The sequence below is a fragment of the Stegostoma tigrinum genome, chromosome 15 (assembly GCF_030684315.1).
Source record: "Stegostoma tigrinum isolate sSteTig4 chromosome 15, sSteTig4.hap1, whole genome shotgun sequence".
NCBI classification, from domain to species: Eukaryota; Metazoa; Chordata; class Chondrichthyes; order Orectolobiformes; family Stegostomatidae; genus Stegostoma; species Stegostoma tigrinum.
Window position 1 is genome coordinate 50,109,602 of NC_081368.1, and position 23,943 is coordinate 50,133,544.

Consider the following 23,943-nt stretch of genomic DNA (forward strand, 5'->3'; position numbering starts at 1 on the left):
GATTTAATGTACATGTGCACCTAAGCAGTTTTGCTAATTTGATTGGAAGCAATCTGGATAAAGTTGATAGATGTAAATGTTACATAGAGTCATAGGTTTTTTCATTGTACAGTACTTACAGCAACATAAAAAGGTGCAAGGAAGGAAAACGAGACAAAACCATAGCATGTTAACACAAATGCATCAAAGTAAACATGCCAATCACCTTTGATTCCTTGACTGATTCATTCCATCCAAATACACGGTTCCTGAAAGGGACTGGTTAGAGAACCGATTCCTTAAAGTGGAAAAATAAATTGGATTGGCCATAGAAATATTAGCTAATTCAAAGCAACTAAATATCACAAAGCCCCTGCACAACTTTGACATTTTTCCATATTTCTCACTGACTTTATTTTATAGATTCTTTTGCTAAAGGAATTGTGTGGGGCACAAAAGTGTGGCAAGTCACTTCCCCTGACATTTACCAATGCTGTATTGGTAGAAAGCTAAATTTGTTCAAGGTAAAAGAGGCCTGCAAAGGCAAACAGTAACTCAGCAATTGATTTGATCATCCCAACACTAACACGAGCAAATATCAATCAACCCCATGTAGAGGTTGCTGGCATTGACTCAACTCTCTACCACATCACCTCTAAGATAGCTGTTGCTGTTCATAAATATTTACAGCCCCATCACATGTTCTACACATACTAAAAAAGTGTAACGCAAAATAAAAAGGTACATCATTCAGTATTAATTGACTACCAGATGTTCATACTTAGAACAGTCTGTATTTTGCCACAAATGAGCCATACATGTACATAACTCGACTGAACAGTTTCAAACCCACTCTCTGTGGTCCACTCTATCATGGCAGATAAATTAAAATGGAAATAGTAACCTTTTTCTTAAACTGAGAACATGTCCTCATCATGTTCTAGTTTCCCCAGAGAAAAGATGCACAGGCTATTTTGTCAGGAAGTGTGCAAAATTAATCTGGGAATAATACACCTTCCAAGCAATTATTGCTGGAAAATTCAGAGAATACTGGAGAAACTCACCAGGTCTGGCAGCATCTGTGGAGAGTGAAACAGGGTTAACATTTTGAATGTAGTATGACTCTTCCTCAGAAGATGACTTCTGAAGAAGTCATATGCAACTTGAAACATCAACTATGGTTTCTCTCTCCACAAATGCTGCCAGACCTGCTGATTTCTCCAGGATTGTGTTTGCTTCAGATTTCCAGCTTTTTCATTTTCATTACAGCAAAATTACCCCCTTTACCTACAAAACAAAACTCCTGATAAAAGATGACAATAACAGCGACTTTTGTCAACAAATAAACTAGAAAAAGATAGATTGGCAGGTGTAGCCCAGATGAGGAGTTCATAGCAAGACAAAAATTGCAGGTGAAACTGAGCAGGTCTCAATGAGACATATAAGAGCGGTACAGTGGCTCAGTGTTCAGTGCCACTGCCTAACAGCACCAGGGAGGTGAGTTTGATTCCACCCTTAGGCAACTGATTGCAAAGATGCAGTTTGCAAGTTCTCCCCATTTCTGCGTGGGTTTCCACCAGGTGCTCCAGTTTGCTCCCACAATTCAAAGTTGTACAAGTTAGGTTGTTTGGCCATGCTAAATTGTCCAGAGTGTTCAGGGATGTGTAGGTTAGATGCATTAGCCACGGGAAATGCAGGGTTATGTGGATGGGTCTGGGTGGGATGCTCTTTGGAGGGTCGGTGTGGACTTGTTGGGCCAAATGGCCCATTTCCACTCTGTGGGGCATCTTATGATCTGTAATTGTTGGAAAAACCTATCTAGTTCAGGGAAGGAAATCTGCCTTCCTCACTTGCTGTGACTTACATGTGATTCCAGACGCACCAGAATGTGGCTGGCTTTCAGCTGCCCTCTGAAATTGCATGGCGAGCTACTCGGTTGAGTCAATCTCCATGAAGTCTCAACAAAGGAATGAAACCAGCCCACTATTTGGCATCAACCCAGAAAGTGGTCAAGACAGAAGAGACAACTGCAGAGCAGCCCTGTCAGCCCTGCAAAGTCCGCCTGACCCACTATCTTGGGGCTACAAAACTGGGAGAGCTATCTCACGGACTAACCAAGCAATGGCCTAACATTCTGACAGACAATGTCAGTACTCCATGTTGAACAACACTTGGAGAATGCAGAGAGTGGCAAGGGTGCAAAATATCCTCTGTGTGGGGGTGTTTCAATGTCCACCACCAAGAGTGGCTCAGCAGCATCATGACAGCTGCTAGACTGGGTCTGTGGCAGATGGTGAGGGAGCCAACAAGAGGGGAAAACATACTTGACCGCATCCCTACCAAGCTGCCAATCATCTGACTGTGTGACCATCACACAGTCCTTACAGAGACAAAGTCTCATCCTCGTATTGAGAATACCTTCCATCATGTTGTGACATTATCACCATGCTAAATTGGATAGATTTTGAGCAGATCTAACAACTCAAGACTGGGCATCCATGTGGTGCTGCGGGCCATCAGCAACAGACTTGTACTCCAGCACAATCTGCGACCTCATGGCCCAGCAGACCACCTGTTCAAGCATTACTACCACGCCAGGAATCAACCCTGGTTCCATGGAGACCACAACAGAACGTGCCAGCAGCAGCACCATGCATACTTGAGAATGAGGTATAAACTTGGTGCAGCTTCCAATCAAGACTACTTTATACCAAACAGCATCTGATAAAGCTAAACAATCCCACAACCAATGGATCAGATCTAAGCCCTGCAGTTCTGTCACATCCAGTCATAAATGGTGGATGGGCAATTAAACAACTTACTGGAAAAGGGGGTTCCACAAATGCCCAATGATCCCCAAAATATCAGCACAAAAGACAAGAATGAAGCATTTTCAGCAATCTTCAGCCAGAAGCATCAAGCAGATGAGCCATCTTGGCCTCCCCTGGTGGTCCTCAGCATCACAGATGGCAGCCTTCAGTCAATTCAATTCACTCCATATGATATCAAGAAATAATTAGAGGCACTGGATAGCAGAAAAGCTATGGGGCCTGATAATATTCTGGCAACAGTACTCAAGAGTTGAGCTCCAGAACTTGCTGCTCCCCTAGCCAAGATCTTGCATTAAGTTATAACACTGGCATCTACCCGACAATGTGGAAAATTGCCCAGGTATGTCTCATACAAATAAACTAAACAAATCCAACCTTGCCAATTGCCATCCCATTAATCTCGATCATCAGTAAAGCGATGGAAGATATCAAGAGCTATCAAGCAGCATCTGCTCAGCAATAACCTGCTCACTGACGCGCCGAAGAAGGGTCACTTGTCCTGAAATATCTCTCTCCACAGATGCTGCCAGACTTGCCGAGTTTTTCCAGCAATGTCTGCTTGTGTTTTTGATTTCCAGCATCAGCAGTTCTTTGCTTTTCTTAAAATATTATACTTGGAATTGTGCAATGTGACAAAATTAATGACTTCAGAATAAAAGCAGTTGTAGTGAATACAATGATTGAATTCTATACTGAGTTTGAAAGAGAAAATGTTGCATTTAAGATTAGTATGTTAGACCTAAATAAGCACAACAGAATGGACAGGAAAGCTGAGCTAGCTGAAATTATCTAGCTTATTAGGTTAGAGGGTTGATCAATTGTGACGCAGTGGCAAGCATTTACGGTGATATTTCAGAATACTCAGAATAAATGGATTCCCACTAAAGAAATTAGGGCAAGTTTCAAGCTTAAGGAAAAAGCATACAACTGTGCAAAGATGAGTGGTAAGGTCAGCTGATTGATCAGTATTGGAAAAACAGCAGAAAAAGACTGAAAGGTTAATTAAGAGGAAGAAACTGATGTGAGTAAAAGCTAGCTGGGAGCATAAAAACAAATAGGAAAAGCTTCTGCACATATTTAAATAGGGAAAATGAAGAAAATAAAGTGAGTATTGATCCTGTAGAGAGCGCGAGAGAGCGAAGGAGAGAATGAGAGTTAATAGTAGATAATAAATTAAATGAACAAATATTTTGCTTTTATTTCACAACAGAGAATACAAAACAAAACGGTAACAGGTACAAATCAGGAGGTGGAAGGGAAGAGGAATTTTGTGAACTTACAATCACAAGTAATACTAACCAAAGACTGGAAAGTATTATTCCATCAGACTGGAAAGTATTAACTATATTGTGCCTCTATTCAAGGAGACAGGGCAGCAGAAAACAGGCAACTATATCTTGACTTCTCTTATGGGAAGGTATTCAAATCAATCATTTGTGATTATAGCTGCACACTTCAAAATTTCAAATAATTGGCAAGATTCAGCATGGCTTTGCTAAAGCAAAATCATGTTCTATCAATTTATTTAACTTATTTGAAGGAGTAACATGCTGCAAATAAGGAGGTGACATAGTGACATATACACTTAGATTTATAGAAGGCATCTGATAACACGTCATATTAAAAAGTTATTGTGAAAAAGCTCAGTGTAGGGGGTACCATAGCAGCATGGATAGAAGATTGGCCAACTGGCTTACAGAAAACTGAGAAAGCATAAAACATTCTTTGATTGGCTGTATGTCCCACAGAGATCTGTGTGCAACCTAGTAGATGAACTACAATGTTGGAAAATGTAAGGTTGTTAATTTTAGCCAGAAGAATTTAGAAGCATTGTATTACTGAAATGGAAAAAAGACTGTGGAATTCTAAGGTGCAGATAGATTTAAGTATTCTAGTGCATGAGTCACAAACATGCAAATACAGCACAATCAAGAAGGTCAATAGGATGCTATATTTTGAGAGGAATTGACCATAAGAGTATGGTCATTATGCTTCAGTTAAACAGTGTATTGATAGACCAATACATAGATAGTTTTGGTTTTCTTATTTAACAAAAGAACATTAATGCTTTGTAGCCTTACTGCAATGGTGCCTGGAATTAGTGGGTGGACTTATGAGGATAGATTGATGTGGAGATGCCAATGTTGAACTGAGATGGACAAGGTCAAAATAAAAAAAATCACATGACACCAGGTTATAGTCCAACAGGTTTGTTTTAAAATGCAAACTTTTGGAGCTCAGCTCCTTCCTCAAGCGTAGCGAATAAGACACAGAATTTAGAAGCAGAAAGGTAACAACCCTAAAACTGGAAAAGTAACAAGGTAGTAGGAACTGCTGATGCTGGAGAATCGGAGGTGTATCTTTCCGAAGAAGGAGCTGAACCGAAAAATCAGCTTTCCTGCTCCTCTGATGCTGCTTGGCCTGCTGTGTTCATCCAGCTCTACACCTTGTTGCCTAAGGTAACAAGGTAACTGGATAAGTTGGGCAGGCTAGGCTTATATTTGTTGGGGTTTAGAACTGTGGGGTGACCTGTTTGAAGTGGAAAGATCCTGAGCGCTCTTGACAAGGAGGACATGGAAAGGGTGTCCCTCTTGTGGGCTTGTTCAGAATGAAGAGGCACGGTTTGAAAATTATGGATTGTTGTTCTAGGACAGAGATGAGAAAAATCTATGAGGGTTTGAAATTATCTGTCTCAGAAAATGGTAAAAAGCGGGGGGTGGTCACTAAATCTTCTTAAGGCATAAGTAGATGGATTCTTAAATAAAAACAGAAATTGCTGGAGAAACCCAGCAGGTCTGGGAAAAACTGTGGAGAAACAAAATTAACGTTTCAAGGCCATTGACTCCTCAGACTCACATGTTAAATCCATTACTTTCTCTCCACAGATGCCACCAGACCTGCTTAGTTTTTCCAGCACTTAATGCTTTTAGTTGGGATCTCCAACTTTCACAATATTTTGTTTAGAATACAGATTCGCTTAGCAAGGAAAGCAAATGTTAAATCGGGAATAAATAAGAATGTGAAATTTGAAATGCCAAAGATCAGTCATAATCTCATTGAATGGTAGAGCAAGCTTGAGGGCCCAAATGACCTACTTAAACTGTCAGTCACATGTTCGTAATCTAAAAGCATGGAAGGCCAAGCAATTACAAGCACAAAGTTAATTACAGACAGTTAACGGACAGCAAGTTTTATGTTAGATAGATACACAAGAACGTTAGGCCTTTCGCTGGCTTCTTCAACAGTAACTGCAATGAAAAAGAGTCAAAGCATTTTGCAGCTTAAGTGGTTCCAGAGTATGGTGCAAATTGCTCAAGCCTTAGTTTCCTCAACTAGATCATTTGCTGACACTGATCCCACTTTAAATCTGTAACTGAGTTATGACTGAGTTAAAATTGTCTCCAAATTCCTTCTTCTCTCAATTTCCTGCTGATAGAAATTGATATAAAAGAACTATATTCAGCTACATTAGCAAGGCACCATTTGGTAGTTCATCCTTTATTCCTTTCCTCCACCAAAAATGAAGAACAATTTTAGTCTCCATACCAAAGGTTCATATGCAATATTCTGAACCTCTCCATGCATAATATATTACTCTTTATTTTCACTTGTGAGATTGACAATTGCTGATTAAACGGTTAACATTTTATTTGTATTTCACAATAAGTCAGTGCCTGTTGGCTTCAGTAAAAGCTTCAAAGGACACAAACATCACAATGCAAATCCAACGCTTTCAACAATGGCAGGTGGGAAACGTGGCATTAAACAGGTCTTCATTTAGCTCATGCAGTACTTAATCAGGGTTATCAAATACTAAGAAAAAATCAGCACAAGAATGGAATGGTATTCTAATCCTACAGTGTTCAGAAGCACAGAAATTTCCCTTACAAGTTAACATGCTTCACAAAAACAGGGGTTAAGTCAGAACATCATGATCCAGCAGCAGGATGGTTATGTTTTCCCAAAAAAACTGTGAATTATCAGAATGTTTCCCTGAATTAGAGGAGCAAGGTTAGTATTGATGGCAAAGCATACAATCAGATGCATAAGTTGTTATTGGAAAACGGTGACAATTAACAAGCTTATAAAGTGATGCACTCAAGCACAGTTTAAATAAGAATATTAGCACGAACACCAAAAAAATTCATTGGTGTTATACAAGCTAATTCCAATCACCTTCTTTGCATTTTCTGATTGACTGTTTCCATCAAGTATTCTGTTAGTTTGTGTCCAATATATATTACTACATTGCATACATTATGAATTGAAAAGGATGCCTGGCCAGGTCCAGGTGAAGGGAAGGGATGTACTGGACCACTGGAGTGATCAGTCCTATAGAATGGATAAAGCATAACATTGTTAAAGCAAATGAGTGACTAGTGCAGGGACATTGTCAAGTAATTTTCTGTAAAATATTGCATTGCAGGACATAGCAAAATATTTCAGATGTAAATTGCATATACAATGGCTGATAAACATTAAAAACAAATGCTTTGAACAGTCATTCAAATTGTTCAGTCATCCATTTTTTTGCTGTCTGTTTTCAATTAGTGGTCTTGAGGTTAGATTAAAAGAACTTGGTAATAAAAATGTTCTGTGGTCACTTTACATTGTCAAGAAAGACTGATATCCATTAGAATGAACTAGAGATTACAATAAATTTAGAACATTCCTCATTGCATTTAGTAAAAGGACTATATGTTCTTTTCTTTAATAGATTGGTTAGCAGAGTTTTTTTGTTAATATTTGTCAAATAAACTTAATCTGTCAATTATGAAGTTGTATAATGAGACAGAGATTTTAGAGGGTCTCATGGAAGGTGCAGCTGGTATCAGTGTGGCTCAGTTGGTCGGACTTTCTCTTCTGAATCAGAAGATTCTAGGTACATGTATGGATCGAGCTCCCACAGAAAGTGGTGGAGCTGGATACAATTACAATATTTAAAAGGCATCGGACGGGTATGTGAAAAGCAAGAGTTTGAGGGATGTGGACCAAATGGGATTAGGTCAAATTGGGATACCTGGTCCGCATGGATGGGTTGGACCAAAGGGTCTGTTTCTGTGCTGTACAACTATGACTATGTGAAACCCAATTCAGACGAAGGCACAAAAATCAAAGATGACTTTGAGGGAGTGGTGCCCAATTGCAGGCGTCAGATTTCAGATGAGACACTAAACTGAGATCCTCATAGAGATGCAAAATATCCAATAGCATTATCTTGAAGAAGCTAATCCTGGTGTCCTGGCCAATATTAATTCTTCAATTAACACCATAGATTTTCTGGTTATTATCAAATGGCTGTTTGTGGGAACTTGCCAAATGCATGGCTGCTGCATCTCTGAAATTATAATAGTGACTACACTGCAAAAGATATTTCACCACCTGCAAAGTCGTCTGAAATATCCGATGATAAGTGAAAGTTGAGTCAGAAAAGGCACTGAATAAATGCAAGTTTATTTTTACACTGCACTGTAGATGCGTCAATGCATACATTTTGCAAACCTATCCAAAGTTTCATTTCTGCATTCAAAAATGTTTATGTTCAATAAAATAGAATAGATAGTGAACATGTGCATTATGGAAATTACTTTGCAGTTAACACTCCATAGCTGTTATATTAGCTATGGCAGTGACTTTTAAAAGAAATTATAGGGTTCAGAAGTGAGGCCTTAAGCACCATGTTCTTCAGTTCTGGGAAGGCTGTATGTTCCACACCATTTAAAAATGAACTCTTCTTGTTCCCTGGTGATTATCAGGTTTTGATAGGATTGTGAAATTGTCTGTGATTGTACTGTTATCTGGCCATCGGGTGATCTAATAATAGATAGCAAAATTAAAAGTTTTTTGGTGCTTCCAGAGACTTCCAGTCGTCTTTATATCCAAAAGTAACGAGCAGCTTTTGAGGCTTAAATTAATGCAATGTCAATTAAAAATGTTAATAGATCCGGAAATTACTGATTGGTTTTAATGTTTACCTGTAAAGTTAATTTTTAGTACCTGTTTTTGGTTAATAAATGGGAAGATGGTCTTTGCTGAAGATTAGAATATATTTGGCATGGTGAGCTGATTTAATCTCACTACATCTTCTCACCAAGATTCTGAAAAAAACACATCTTATTTTTGTGGTTTTTAAAATCAATGGACCGCAAAGAAAAAGAACTGTTTTTAAAAATAGAGATTTACTAGGATGGCTGTATAATTTCACAGCAAGGAATTCAATACTGTTTTGGGTTTTTACAAAGGGCAGGCAATCAGAAGCTGGTGAATTGTTTGCAAGAGAAAACTGACTAGGTTGGAACTGGAAACAAGTTAGAGAGGAAAATATAGAAGTGTGCTGTTGTTCTCATCAACAGAAACTGCTGTTAAAAACTCAGTCTAAATTGAAGAAATTAGTTTTGTTTCCTACAGAGGCTATTGCAGGGACAGACATTTCCCAAGTGAATCACTCTGTACTTCTTACAAACCAATGAAGGCCTCCAAAAAAAGCAAGACATCTACACATCAAGGGCCTGGAATCTCAACATTGGAATTGAGAAGCAAAGACCACGGTGGAAGTGGAGGGGCTGGTTTGTGCGTGTGTGTAAAGAGGAGTTTATTAGAGTTTTACTTAGTAATCTTATATGTCAAAGGATTTTAAAAAAATTATTAGTTTCATTAGACAATAATTACAAATACTTATAATAAATTTGTTTAGTACAGAAACCTGGGTGATGCTTTCTCGTGACCAATGGTATGAAAATTAGGGAAATTTGGGTGCCGTGTATAATTTTAAAAAACCTTTAACATTTTCTCTGATTCCAAGAATAACAACGCCCAACTTATACTCTACCCCAGTGGGTTGTAATAATTTCGATATTCAAATGCAAGAAAGGAGTAGGTCTTGCATGCAGCATTTCCAAATCCCAGAATAACCAGCCTTTTCAACTCAGATTATTTCAGAAATTTTGATGAGGGCTGTGCTTCCTATGATCTGGGTCAAACTAATTTTGTATATGAACCTGCAGTCTCTGATGTAAAATGGGTATGTGTTGAGCCACTCTAATATTCAGCCTCGACATATGCAAAAGAAAAGTCTGATAAAGTTTATTTTATTTGGGATTAAAATATTCATAATCCACTTGACCTTTTCCATTAGTTAAGTGATAATAACAGTAAAATCATTGGCTTCAGTAAAATTATTGACCTTCCCATTCCATATTGGGTTACTCTTCATTCCACTCTCTGAGAATGCTATATTTATCATTATTTTAACTGCGTACAACATCACAAAACAGACAAAAATCAACATGTTGCACTTACAAATTCCTCTGCCGCCTGGACACACTCGATAGACAAATTTCATTCTCACTTAATGCTCGTTGTCTACTAGCAGTCTGTAACAAAATAACATTTTATATTGTTTCAGAGATAGTAGGAACTGCCGATGCTGGAGAATCTGAGATAACAAAGTGCAGAGCTGGATGAACACAGCAGGCCAAGCAGCATCACAGGAGCAGGAAGGCTGACGTTTCAGGACTGGACCCTGCTTCAGAAATGGGGGAGGGGAAGGGGATTCTGAAATAAAGAGAGAGAGGGAGGGAGAGGGGGGCAGAGAGAGAGGGCGGGCAGAGAGAGAGGGGGGGGCAGAGAGAGAGGGGGGGCAGAGAGAGAGGGGGTCCAGAGAGAGAGGGGGTCCAGAGAGAGAGGGGGGCCAGAGAGAGAGGGGGGCCAGAGAGAGAGGGGGGCCAGAGAGAGAGGGGGGCCAGAGAGAGAGGGGGGCCAGAGAGAGAGGGGGGCCAGAGAGAGAGGGGGGCCAGAGAGAGAGGGGGGCCAGAGAGAGAGGGGGGCAGAGAGAGGGGGGGGGCAGAGAGAGGGGGGGGCAGAGAGGGGGGGAGAGAGAGAGAGAGAGGGGAGAGAGAGAGAGAAGGGGGGAGGGGGGAGGGGAGGAGAGAGAGAAGGGGGGGAGAGAGAGAAGGGGGGAGAGAGAGAAGGGGCGGAGACAGAGAAGGGGGGGGGAAGAGAGAGAGAAGGGGAGAGAGAGAGAGAGAAGGGGAGAGAGAGAGAGAGAGAAGGGGAGAGAGAGAGAGAGAAGGGGAGAGAGAGAGAGAGGGGGGGTGAGAGAGGGGGGAGAGAGGTGGAGGAGAGAGAGAAGGGGGGAGAGAGAGAAGGCGGGGAGAGAGAGAAGGGGGGAGAGAGAGAAGGGGGGAGAGAGAGAAGGGGGGAGAGAGAGAAGGGGGGAGAGAGAGAGGGGGAGAGAGAAGGGGAGGGAGAGAGAGAAGGGGAGGGAGAGAGAGAAGGGGAGGGGGAGGGAGAGAGAGAGAGAGAGAGAGAGAGAGAGAGAGAGAGAGAGAGAGAGAGAGAGAGGAGGGGTGGGAGAGAGGGGGAGGAGAGACAGAAGGGGAGAGAGAGAGAGGGAGAGAGAGGGGAGGAGAGGGGTGGAGGGGGGGAGAGAGGGGGAGGAGAGAGAGGGGGGGAGAGAGAGGGGGGGAGAGAGAGGGGGGGAGAGAGAGGGGGGGAGAGAGAGGGGGGGAGAGAGAGGGGGGGAGAGAGAGGGGGGGAGGCAGAAGAAAGATGGATAAAGGAGCAGATCGGTGGAGAGGAGACTGACAGTTCAAGGAGGCGGGGATATAGACAGTAAAGGTGAATGTAGGTGGGAAGTTAGGACGGGGGTTGGTCAGTCAAGGGAAGGCGGACAGGTCAAGGAGGCAGGGATGAGGCAGGTAGGCAGGAGGTGGGGATGGGGATTGAGGTGGGAGGAGCAGATAAGTGGAAGAAAGGACTGACAGGTCAGGGAGGTGGGGACGAGCTAGCTAGTTTTGGGATGCAGTTGGGGGCGGGGAGATTTAGAAGCTTGTGAAGTCCACATTGATAACATTGGGCTGCAGGGTTCCCAAGCGAAACATGAGGTGCTGTTCCTGCAAAGTTCGGGTGGCATCATTGTGGCACTGGAGGAGGCCCAGGACGGACATGTCGTCCAAGGAGTGGAAAGGGGGAGTTGAAGTGGCTTACGACTGGGAGGTACAGTCATTTGTCGTGAACAGAGCGTCGGTGTTCCACAAGTTGGTAGGCTTGAAATGGATATCAGTTTCCAGGTGGTTGCCAGAGATGGAAACAGAGAGGTCCAGGAAGGAGAGAGAGGTATCGGAGATGGTCCAGGTGAACTTACGGTTGGGGCGGAAGATGTTAGTAAAGTGGATGAACTGTTCGAGCTCCTCGTGGGAGCACGAAGTGGCACTGATACAGTCATCGACTTGTAGGATACATGAAACAATCCCTCTTCCGAAACTACACTGACTATAACTCCCACCTCGTCCTCTGTTCTATCAATGACTGTATCGGAGACGCCTCATGCTCCCACCACATGCTCGAACAGTTCATCCACTTTACTAACACCTTCCACCCCAACCTTAAGTTCACCTGGACCATCACTGATACCTCTCTCTCTCTCTCTCTCTCTCTCCTTTCTGGACCTCTCTGTTTCCATCTCTGGAAACCACCTGGAAACTGATAAATATCTCAAGCCTACTGACTCGTGGAACACCTACGCTCAGTTCGCGACAAACGACTGCACCTCCTAGTCGCAAACCACTTCAACTACCCCCCTCCCACTCCTTGGAGGGCATGTACATCCTGGGCCTCCTCCAGTGCCACAATGATGACAACCCGAAGGTTGCAGGAACACCACCTTATATTTCACTTGGGAACCCTGCAGACTAATGGTATCAATGTGGACCTCACAAGCTTCAAAGTTTCCCTGCCCCCAACCGCATTCCAGAACGATCCTAGCTCTTCCCCACCACCCTGACTTGTCCGCCCTTTCTCCCACCTATCCGCTCCTCCCACCTCAACCCCCATCCCCATCTCCTACCTACAAGCCTCATCTCACCTCCTTGACCTGTCCATCTTCCCTTGACTGACCAACCCCCATCCTAACTCCCCACCTACACTCACCTTTACTGGCTTCACCCCACTTCCTTTACCAGTCCATCTCCTCTCCAACTTTCTGCTCCTTTATCCATCTTCCATTCGCCTTCCCCTATTTCTCTATGTATATGAGAATCCCCTTCCCCATTTCTGAAGCAGGGTCCAGACCCAAAATGGCAGCTCTCCTGAATTTTCAGACTGGATTATGTGTTTAAATCTATGATGGGGTCCCAGAACCCAGGACCTTTTGACTTTAATGTAAGCTGCTTAGCCTGCCGTGTTCATCCAACTCTACACCTTGTTATCTAACATTTTATATTGTGTTTGCTTCTTGCTCAGGTGAATTTAATTCAAAAGTTGGCATTCTACTTTATTAAGGCAACCAGGAATCAATAATACACTCCTTTGCCAATAATATTCATATTCTGAGAAGTCTGCTTTGTAGATATTGACAGAAAAAAAACTTTTTAATAGGGTGGCTATACATGGATATCTTCAGATTTAATTCACAAGAATAATTTAAACATTTAATTCTGCAGTCGACTGTTTGTAGGTAATTGACCATATGATTTTATTTAGCTATCACATGCCAGACGAAGGAGAGTTCAACGAATTTTTACCTTGCACCATCTCAGAACTCTGGTGAATACCTCACACCCAAGAATAGACTAAACCTTTCCAACTGAGCTCAAAAGACTGACAACACAGACTTAAATCTATCACCTTTGGCCAAGGGAAATACCTACAATGGAGCCAAAAGGTCATGGGTTCTGGGACCTCATCATAGATTCAAACACATAATCCAGTCTGAAAATTCAATTCAGCAACAAGGGAATGTTGCATTGTTGCAGATACTGTCTTTCAGAAGTGTAAAAACAAGAACCCTCATGTCCAGTGAACATAAATAATCCTACAGTACTATTCAAACCAAGAGCAGAGGGTTACTTCTGCTGTTTTAACCAGAATTGTTTCCCCCAATCAACACCACAAAAACAGATAATCTAGTCAATCATCTGATTGCTATTGCCAGACTTTACTATGTGAAGACTAGCTACAGTAGATTTCTATATTTGAATAGTAAGTACATTCCAAAATAGTTTTAAACTGTTAACTGCTTTATGATATCTGGGTTATGGAAGGCGGAATAAAAATTCAAACTATGTTTTCTATTTTTAAACTCCTTTCATTAGATGGGGTAGTTGGAAACGGGGTTGTGGGGAATCAGAAGGACAGCTGGCTTGGCAAGCTCAAAAGTACATTGAAACATTATGGAAGAACACAATGTTATCATTAACACACCTGCATTGGACTCTCAGGTCGGTCCACATTCAGAGCATGGGTGGGTCCAAACATTAAGTTAGGAGAGATACTGAGTGGTGGAGGATCTGTTATCGATGGGTTGTTGTGGAACCAACCATATAAGTATGGTCTTGCACCAATATCCTGCATTTCTGTTTCTAAAGAGAACAGTGCATTCCATTAAATCTAATTATCAAGTTCTCTAATTTGTAGCGACTTATTGCTGTTGCACAAGTTCTTACTGTGAGTTCATATTTTTCATAGTTGCAAGTGTCTGTTAGTTAATGTACAAAACAACAAATTATTACAATAACTATTACTTAGAGTCCATTACACAATTCTAGAGTACCTTACTCCCAGATTCAACTGCTGAGCAAGTGCTCACAACCTTGTGCAGACTCCCCATTAGGTCCCTGATTGAGCTAGAAAGTCACATGACTCTTTCCTCAAAACTTGTCTTTAAACAGAACAATTACGACAGCTGGTGATATTTATTCTCCATCTTTTAAATGAGGCTGTGTTGCCATGCACCTTGTTATTTTAAGTGGTAAACGTTGTACTATTGGGACACCATAAATGCAATGTGTGAATATTTAAGAGTGAAATACCAATTATGCGAGCTTCTTCAACATCTGGCACTCACTAAGGCATGTCCAGGCACATTCCAAGCTTGTGCCTTGTACATGTTGGACAGGTTTTGGGGATTCAGGAGGTGAGTTGCTAACTGCAGAAGCCTAGCCTCTGACCTGCTTCTGGAGCTATGGTTATTTAAAATGGTTGATTCAACTCCATTTCCAGTCAATGGTAACGTCTAAGCAACACTTGCTCCAAGCTGCACAGCCACTATTCACATGCAATAACTTCTAATTCTGCAAGACACGGCTGCACATGGGCCCTAGGTGTATACACAGCAGCAGAAATAATTAGAAGGAACATAGCTCAACAGATGTTGATAGTTGTGGATTCAGCAATGGAAATGTGACTGTATGTGAAAAGGAGATTGTTAGTTTCTCTCTTAATTGAGATGATAAATGTCTGATACTTGAGTGGTTACTTGCAATTTATCAACCCAAGCCTGAATGCTGTTCATGTCTTATCACACATGGGCCAAGGACTGCTTCAGTACCTGAATAGTCACGATATTGTGATTATTGTCAACATTAGCAATTATCAACAAACATTTCTCCTTATGACTGAGAGCAAGTCATTGATAAAGTAGCTGAAGATTGTTGGATGTATGAGAATACTTTGAGGAACTGTGGTAATGAGGCACCGAATAGGACTGAAATGATTGGCCTCAACTATCTGCTGTTTTGATTAGTCAATATTTTGTGATTGACATTCACTTCAATTTGGCTAAGACTTTGATGCTGCATCCAGTCAAAAGGTCTCTTGATGTCAAGGGCTACCAGTCTCACTTCAACTCAAGAATTCAACTCTCTTCCTCATGCTTGAATGAAGCAAAGAAAATCTGAAGCAAGTGTTGAATCCAAATTGTGCGTCAGTGACAATATTCTGCCGCAGACGTGACACTGCACATCGTGCATACCCAGTTTTGGGCAGCTCAATCAATTTTGAATCCTAGTATAGTGGTACTGCCACAAAAAAAATGTTGGGACTTTGTATCCATGGTGATTCTCAGGTAATCATTCCTACCAATATTGTCATGAGAAAAGCCGCTTCTGTGACTGATAAATCAGTCGGGGGAAGTTTTAGCAAATTTTCCCTTGGTTCTGTTATGTCAGCTATTGCCACAAACCAAGTATGGCAACTAAGTCCTTAAGACCCACCTGACCCATCAATAGTGATGCTTTCATACTGCACCTATTGACTGACACTGCATCCTCAACCAAGAGCATTTTCTGGGCATGAGCTATTCTGTGCTTTCTCCATATGAAACAGCACTGATTGATCAACTGAAAGTGGGCATTTTGGTTGAGGATTTTTCTTTTGCAAATTTGATGCACAAGAGCTCAAACCTTCAGGTATCAGCTGTTGTTGGGAATTTTCTTTGAAAAATTGTGTGAGAGACAGAGTGTGTGTCTATATGTAGATATATATTATATATGAGTAGTGAACATGAGAGAGCGCGAGAAAGCGAGTCTCTGCATTTGGACAAAACAATTTGGTGTGCGTGTGTGCGCGTGCGTGCACATCCATGCCAAGGTGTGAACATGTATTTGAGAGAGATTATGCATGCGTAAAAGCAGGGGTCAGGAGGTTTGAAAAAAATGGTCCGTGCATATGGGAGTCTGTGTTGTATGGGTGTGAAAAACACACACTCTGCCCCTTCTCCTTCTGCTCCCTCCCCTAAACAATTTCGTATAAACCAAACTGCAAGCAGAAGAAAACCCAGGCTAAAAGGCACCATCTTTTCTAACCTCACTCGGGCATGAATCTTGCTAAGGCCAGCTTGGAGCATACAGCACCAGAGGTGAGCACCACATCAGTGTTAGTTAAACCCAACTACTTAAGTTAGCCTCAGTCCCGAATTCTTCCTTTGTGCTGACAAAATGGAGCCTAATCTATTTCGTCCTAGCTCTGATAAAATCCGAGATAATAAAGTGTGAAGCTGGATGAACACAGCAGGCCAAGCAGCATCTCAGGAGCACAAAAGCTGACGTTTCAGGCCTAGACCCTTCATCAGAGAGGGGGATGGGGTGAGGGTTCTGGAATAAATAGGGAGAGAGGGGGAGGCGGACCGAAGATGGAGAGAAAAGAAGATAGGTGGAGAGGAGAGTATAGGTGAGGAGGTAGGGAGGGGATAGGTCAGTCCAGGGAAGACGGACAGGTCAAGAAGGTGGGATGAGGTTAGTAGGTAGATGGAGGTGCAGCTTGGGGTGGGAGGAAGGGATGGGTGAGAGGAAGAACAGGTTAGGGAGACAGAGACAGGCTGGGCTGGTTTTGGGATGCAGTGGGGGGAGGGGACGAACTGGTCTGGTTTTGGGATGCGGTGGGGGAAGGGGAGATTTTGAAGCTGGTGAAGTCCACATTGATACCATTGCAACCCTGCAGCCCAATGGTATCAATGTGGACTTCACCAGCTTCAAAATCTCCCCTTCCCCCACCGCATCCCAAAACCAGCCCAGTTCGTCCCCTCCCCCCACTGCACCACACAACCATCCCAGCTCTTCCCCTCCCCCAACTGCATCCCAAAACCAGCCCAGCCTGTCTCTGCCTCCCTAACCTGTTCTTCCTCTCACCCATCCCTTCCTCCCACCCCAAGCCGCACCTCCATTTCCTACCTACTAACCTCATCCCAACTCCTTGACCTGTCCGCCTTCCCTGGACTGACCTATCCCCTCCCTACCTCCCCACCTATACTCTCCTCTCCATCTATCTTCTTTTCTCTCCATCTTCAGTCCGCCTCCCCCTCTCTCCCTATTTATTCCAGAACCCTCACCCCATCTCCCTCTCTGATGAAGGGTCTAGGCCCAAAACGTCAGCTTTTGTGCTCCTGAGATGCTGCTTGGTCTGCTGTGTTCATCCAGCTTCACACTTTACTATCTTGGATTCTCCAGCATCTGCAGTTCCCATTATCTCTGATAAAATCCGATACATTTTCAATTAATCATTTAGGTTAATAGGCACTTTAGTCATCTTTATCAATAATTTAATATTTTAACTAGAGCCTGAGTTCTAAAGGATGGATAGAGGCCCTTTGGCCTATTACGTCCAGACCATTCATCAAACATGGACCTGTTTTATTCCCAATCTTCAGCACTTGGTCTGTACACATGCATCTGTGCCATTTCAATTGTTCATTTGTGTCTTGAGCATTCCCACTTCTACCATCATTTTAGTCAGTGAGTTCTAGATACCCACAAATGTATGAGCTAAAAAATCCTCAAATCTCAACCTCTAAACTAAGTGATTCAGCACCAAACCCTGTGAAGTTTGCCACAAACTTCCAGTCATAAAAACATGTTTCGATCATTGCCCTTTGCTTTCTGCCACAAAACCAATTTTGGATCCTATCTGCAAAATTTCCTCGAATCCCATGGCTCTTAGCTTCTTAGATAGTAGGAACTGCAGATGCTGGAGAATCTGAGATAACAAGATGTAGAGCTGGAAGAACACAGCAGGCCAAGCTGCATCAGAGGAGCAGGAAAGTTGACGTTTCGGGCCTAGGCCCTTCTTCAGAAATGGAAATTCAGAAATTCCGAAGAAGGGTCTAGGCCTGAAACGTGAGCCTTCCTACTTCTCTGGTGATCTTAGCTTCTTAACCAGTTTGTCCTGTACAACATTGTAAGGAAGCTTTAAGGAGAAGCCTTGGGATATATGCCAGTGAGGCTGTCATCAGTGATAGGTATGTTGTTGGAGGGTATTCTGAGAGACAGGATTTGTGTGTATTTGGAGAGTCAGAATCTGATTAAGGATAGTCAGCATAGCTTTGTGCATGTGAAATCATGTATCATAAACCAGATCAAGTTTTTGGAATACTTAGCAAAACGTTAAACGAGGGCAAAGGGGTAGATGTTGTCTACATGGACTTCAGTAAAGCCTTTGCCAAGGTTCTACATAGTAAAGTTGGGACATGGGCTTCAGGGAGAACTTGTCAACTGGATACAAAATTGGCTCGGTGGTAGGAGACAGAGGGTTATTTCTTGGGCTGGTGTTCTGTAGGGATCTGTGCTGGGTCCATTCTTAGTCATTTATAAATGATTTGGATGAGAATTTAGGAGGCGTGGTAGGCAAGTTTGCAAATGATGCCAAAATTGTTGGTATAGTTGATAGCAAACAAGGTTATCTAAGGTTGATCAAGATCCCTTTATAATGGGCTGTGGAGTGGCAGATGGAGTTTAATTTGGATAAATGGGAGGTACTGCATTTGGTAGAGTGAAAAGGACAGGACTTAAACAGGCGTGCTATTGAAAAAAGAGACCTAGGCATTCAGGGACACAGTTCTTTGGAAGTGCATCACAAGTAGATATGGTAATTAAGAAGGCATTTAGCAGGGTTGCTTTCGTTGCTCAGACCACTGAGTCTAGGAGTTGGGATGTCATGTTAAGGTTGTACAAGATGTTTGTGAGGCCGCTTTTGGAATATTGCGTACAGTTTTGGTTGAGATAACAAGGTGTGGAGCTGGATGAAGACAGCAGGCCAAGCAGCATCAGATAGCAGGAAAGCTGACGTTTTGGGTCTAGACCTGCCCTATTTACAGGAAGGACATTAAATTGGAGAGGGCTCAGAAAAGATTTACCACGATTTTGCTTGGACTGGAAGGTTTCAGCTCAATGGAGAGGCTGGATATGCTGGGACTGTTTCTCAATGGAGTATAGGAGGTTGAGGGGTGACCTTACAGAGGTTTATAGAATCATGAGGGGCTTAAATAAGGTGAATAGCAAAGGTCTTTTTCTCTAGGGTGGGAGAGTTCAAAACTAGGGGCATAATTTTAAGGTGAGGCGAGAGATTTTAAAAAGGGAGCTGAGGGGGAACTTTTTCACACAGAGTGGTGCATTGAGTGGAAGGAAGTGGTAGATGCAGGTACAGTTACAAAAAAATTCAATCAAATTTGTTTAGACATTCTGATGAAGGGTCACCAGACCCGAAACGTTAACTCTGTTTTCTCCTCCACAGAAGTTACCAGACCTGCTGAGCTTTTCCAGCAATTTTGTTTTTGTTCCCTGTTTAGACATTCCTCCTCCTTACAAAGCTATGCTGGTGATCCTAAATTATCCCTTGCCTCTCCAAGTGGAGATATAATTCTGTCCATCAGAACTTTTTCCAATATAGTTTCACTATCAGATACTATTCACATTGGCCTATAGTTTCCCACTTGATGAATGGTACCATATTAGTTATTCTCCACTCCTGTCATCCCTCCTGTGGCCAGGGAGGATTTAAAATTTAATGTCGCAGCCTCAGCAATGTTATCCTTTAGGTCCCACGCCGGCCAGAAACGCATCTCATCTGGGCTAGGGGATTTATTCATTTTTCAAGCCTGGTAAAACCATTAATAACTCTTTTCTCTCTCAATACTATTCATTCAAGTATATCACAGTCCCCTTCCCTGATTTCTATGCTTGAATTGCCCTTCTCCAGTGAATAGAAATACAAAGTAAACCTCAGCTGTCTTATGACTCCACCCAGATTGTCACTTTGATCCCTAATGGGCCATAATTCTTTTAACTGGTTATTCTCTTACCCTAATATACTTATTAAACATCTTTTGGGTTGTCCTTAAAGTTACCGACCAGTGTTTTTTCATGTCTCCTCTTTGCTCTCCTAATTTCTTTTTGAAATCTCCAACTATTATCATCCTATTACATTTACACTTCTGATATTTGCCTACATATGTCTTTCGATTTATCCCTGGCTGCTTGGTGGTTTATAGTCCACCCCTAGCAAAGCGATTGCCCCTTTTAAGTTCCACCCATACACCCTGATTTGACAGGCCTAAGATATCATCCCTCCTTGCTATCGTAATTGGCTCCCTCATTAATATTCAGATATCACATCCACTTTTACACCCCATTTCACCTAATTATTAATTTATTGCAGTGCCTTTTTTGTCATGTTTCCTTCATATCTCAATTTTTCTGGACCTTGGCAGAAAAGTCATGGGAATACACCACCATCTAAGCTCTCAAGTCACACATAATCCTCACTTAGACATATTAGTGTTGCTTCTTCATGACTGTGTGAAAATTCTATCCAATGGGATTATGCCATTAGTACAAGAGATGCATAGAAGACAACTCATACAGTCCATGGTAATTCAGAGAGGGGCAAATATAAATTTGTACTATTGCCAATATCTCTAACACTTTATAAAAATCCTGTCATTGTTGTGGGGTACTAAAATAACAAGTGTGTATTCCAACAGAAGTTGCTATCACAAGAAATAGTTAAGGCATGTATCATATCTACACTTTATTTTACCAGGAAACTAAATAAATAAATGAGGATGAAAGGAAAAGGTTAGATTAAGAAAAGGCTTAGATTTTAAAAAAAGATAAATGGCAGCAAATGTGGTATGAATCTGGACTGTTTGGCCTAAAAACCAGGTTTTGTGCTATCTGCTTCTATGTAATCATTTACTATTACAATAAATAAAATTCTTTAAATGATGTAATGCCCTAGGTCAATATGTGGATATGAATATTGAATAGAAAATTTTCTGTAATTTATTGATGTTAACATGCAATTTACCTCCCATCGATATTCTTTCAGGAATCTGCATCTGCAGTGTTGATAGGTGAATATCTTCTGCTTTCTCCTCCTCCTCTTGTTCCTCAGCGACTTTCAGTCTATTAGGAATTCTCATTTTCTGACCGATAACTTGCACGAAACCTGGGTCACATGGAGCTGGGCAAGAATCTATCAAATCAGAAGGTGCTGCAAATACTGGCTCTGTCATGGCAGCTGAAGGATCAAAGTAAAACTTTATTTATCATTCTTTATTTCTTTAAAAAAACATTAATCTGATGAGGATTTTTAATATGTATTAAATAAGTAACACTTTGAAAGGCATGGAAATCACTGAAAATAGAAACATAGAAAATAGGAAAAGGAGTCAGGGAATTTGGCCCTTTGAGCCTAACTCCACCAAACAATTTGATAATTTGATGATCATGTTCTCCTTTCGCCCCATGCCCTTTAATTCCTTTAGCCCTGAAACTATATCCATCTTCTCTTAGAAAACATACAAGTCTGAATCTGAGGCAGCTGACTTTAGGTTTGAATACTAGACATCATCTAAGAATGAAATCCTTGACACTTCATAGTATACCCTTCAGTGTCAATTGTAATCTGTCTTATTGGGGAAGTGGAACAGTTTTTCTTTCTGAGCAAATCTCTAACTTAGACGATTTTTACCACCGTTCCAATCACTGGCCACACGTGCTGAATTCAGCCTAGCTTTTCTACTAACTTTCTCCAAAAGTAGTTATTTGATACAAGTGAAAACAAATCATGGACCTTGCGTGTGGCAGAGTACATGCAAGGTAGTCTCGAGTCAATTTTCTCACTGTTTCTTAAAGTAGGTCGTCTATACTACTTTCTCTGTACCTCTCACCACTCGTCCTCTTCAAGTTTTGATGGGAAGTAATTTCATGAGGGTCACCTTCTGTAACCTAAAGTAAAGCTGCAAAATGAAAAACAACTCGTTTGTACCGCTACCCAGTGCTTATGTACATTTTCTCAGCTGAATTTTTAAAAGAATAAAAGAACGCTATTGCAGTGATGCGTAAGAAGAATGCTTGGAGAATGTGTCAAAATCAGAGCTTCCACAGAGTCCAATATCTCAATTAGAGTACAGAGCAGTTTTCAGCATATGAAAAAGCACCATAAGAGGTAATAAGTAATGTGAACCAATCTGCAATTTACATGCTGATCTCTCAGGCCGCAATTATATTGTGCCCGTCACATTACTGCCATGACTTTACTGCTTGGAACAATGCCAAAGCGACAATACAACTCAAATCTGATCTGGAATGGCTAGTGCAAAGGCATCATCTTCACCGTCAGGGCTCTGGTAAGGAAATCCCACTCCCTTGAGAACAACAGCAGCAATAACAACTACTACATTAGACAAGTGCTGACAGTATCCTTTTGGGAAGGGAAGTACCGTTTGGTAATGCAGAATCCATGCTGTTAGGTTTAAATTCTCATTGAGTGCCGTAACTGAGGAAACTCCTGGCCCAACCGCACGCAAAAAAGTTTGAGTCTTCTGAGGTCCTAGTGGTGAAACTCCAGCCTCTCTCAGATGGATGTAGCACCTGTTGCTGTCTGAATCGCAATGACAATTCCAGTTTGACAATTGCTTGACACCCAATAGATTGAGTTCCTGAGATACACCAGTGATTAAATCTAAGCCCCAGCCTCAATCACAGAGCCGTAAGAAGTGATCAATATCAGACATGGCGTGCAGTCAGGAACCACTGACCGACTTCCCCAGAGCCACATTGACAGTCTCACAAACATCATCTCATCAACCCGCCCCATTCCTGGCCACTGCCGTCACACACCCCGCCTCACACTTGCGGCGATCCTATTGGCTCTGTTTTGTCCACGTGATAGAGCAGAGGCCCTGCCCATCACGGGGCAGCCCGCCCACAGAGTGTCGGTTATGCTTTGAATGTCTGTTCCCGAGCGGCCTGTTAGTAATTTGACGGAGGTAGGAACCTCTAGGATGGTTAGGGTCTCACCGTCACTACAAGAGGGCGGCGATCTCTTCTGGACATAACAAGGTGTAGAGCTGTATGAACACAGCAGGCCGAGCAGCCTCAGAGGAGCAGGAAGACTGACGTTTCGGGCCTAGAGCCTTCATCAGAAAATGGTTGGTATGTAAATCCTGCTGTGTTCATCCAGCTTTACACCTTGTTATCTCACATTCTCCAGCATCTGCAGTTCCTACTGCCTCTCTTTTTGGCCGATTGTGAAATGAGAACCAAAATTCGGGCAGCAGCGACATAGTGATAAATGGCAAAAGGTGGGTTACAGCTGAGGGCAGCTTCATTCTTTAAGACGGACACCTGTTGGAACCATTCCCTTCTGGTTAAAAATCAAGTGGTGAGAAATGTGTGTGATATGCGCTCTTGTTAGGACATATTAATGCAGAGAGGTTGTGTGCAATATACTTAAACAACGAAATTTCAGGGTTCGACTTCTGCATGCCCCAACGAAACAAAATTCTTGAACCAGTTCTGAAGAAGGGTCACTGGACCCAAAACGTTAACTCTGCTTTCTCTCTAGAGATACTGCCAGACGTACAAAGTTTTTTCAAGTAATTCAGTCATAGAGAGGTAGAGCATGCAAACAGACCCTTCGTTCTTACTCATCCATGCTGACGAGATTTCCTAAATTAACTTAATCCCATTTGCCAGCACTTGACCCATATCCCTGAAAACCCTTCCGATTCACATAATCATCTAGATGCCTTTTAAATGTTGTAATCATACCGGCCTCCTCCACTTCCTCTGGCAGT

General features: G+C 42.1%; 1 protein-coding gene across 4 annotated transcripts in view; it reads right to left on the reverse strand.

Moving 5' to 3' along the window:
• Positions 1-22,974, reverse strand: part of LOC125458803 (mitochondrial fission factor-like) — a 29,622-nt gene extending 6,648 nt beyond the window's left edge. Inside the window, exons 1-7 of one of the 4 annotated variants that reach the window (XM_048544492.2) lie at positions 22,585-22,974; positions 22,026-22,101; positions 21,168-21,380; positions 14,013-14,170; positions 10,110-10,183; positions 6,987-7,142; positions 206-277 (exon numbers count right to left, since the gene is read on the reverse strand). In XM_048544492.2, coding sequence (XP_048400449.1) covers positions 206-277; positions 6,987-7,142; positions 10,110-10,183; positions 14,013-14,170; positions 21,168-21,375 — 668 coding nt within the window. In that variant the 5' untranslated portion in view covers positions 21,376-21,380; positions 22,026-22,101; positions 22,585-22,974. The remainder of the gene's footprint in view (positions 1-205; positions 278-6,986; positions 7,143-10,109; positions 10,184-14,012; positions 14,171-21,167; positions 21,381-22,025; positions 22,102-22,584) is intronic. The other 3 variants (XM_048544490.2, XM_048544493.2, XM_048544494.2) reach the window with 3 other exon arrangements.
• Positions 22,975-23,943: the final 969 nt, after the last annotated feature.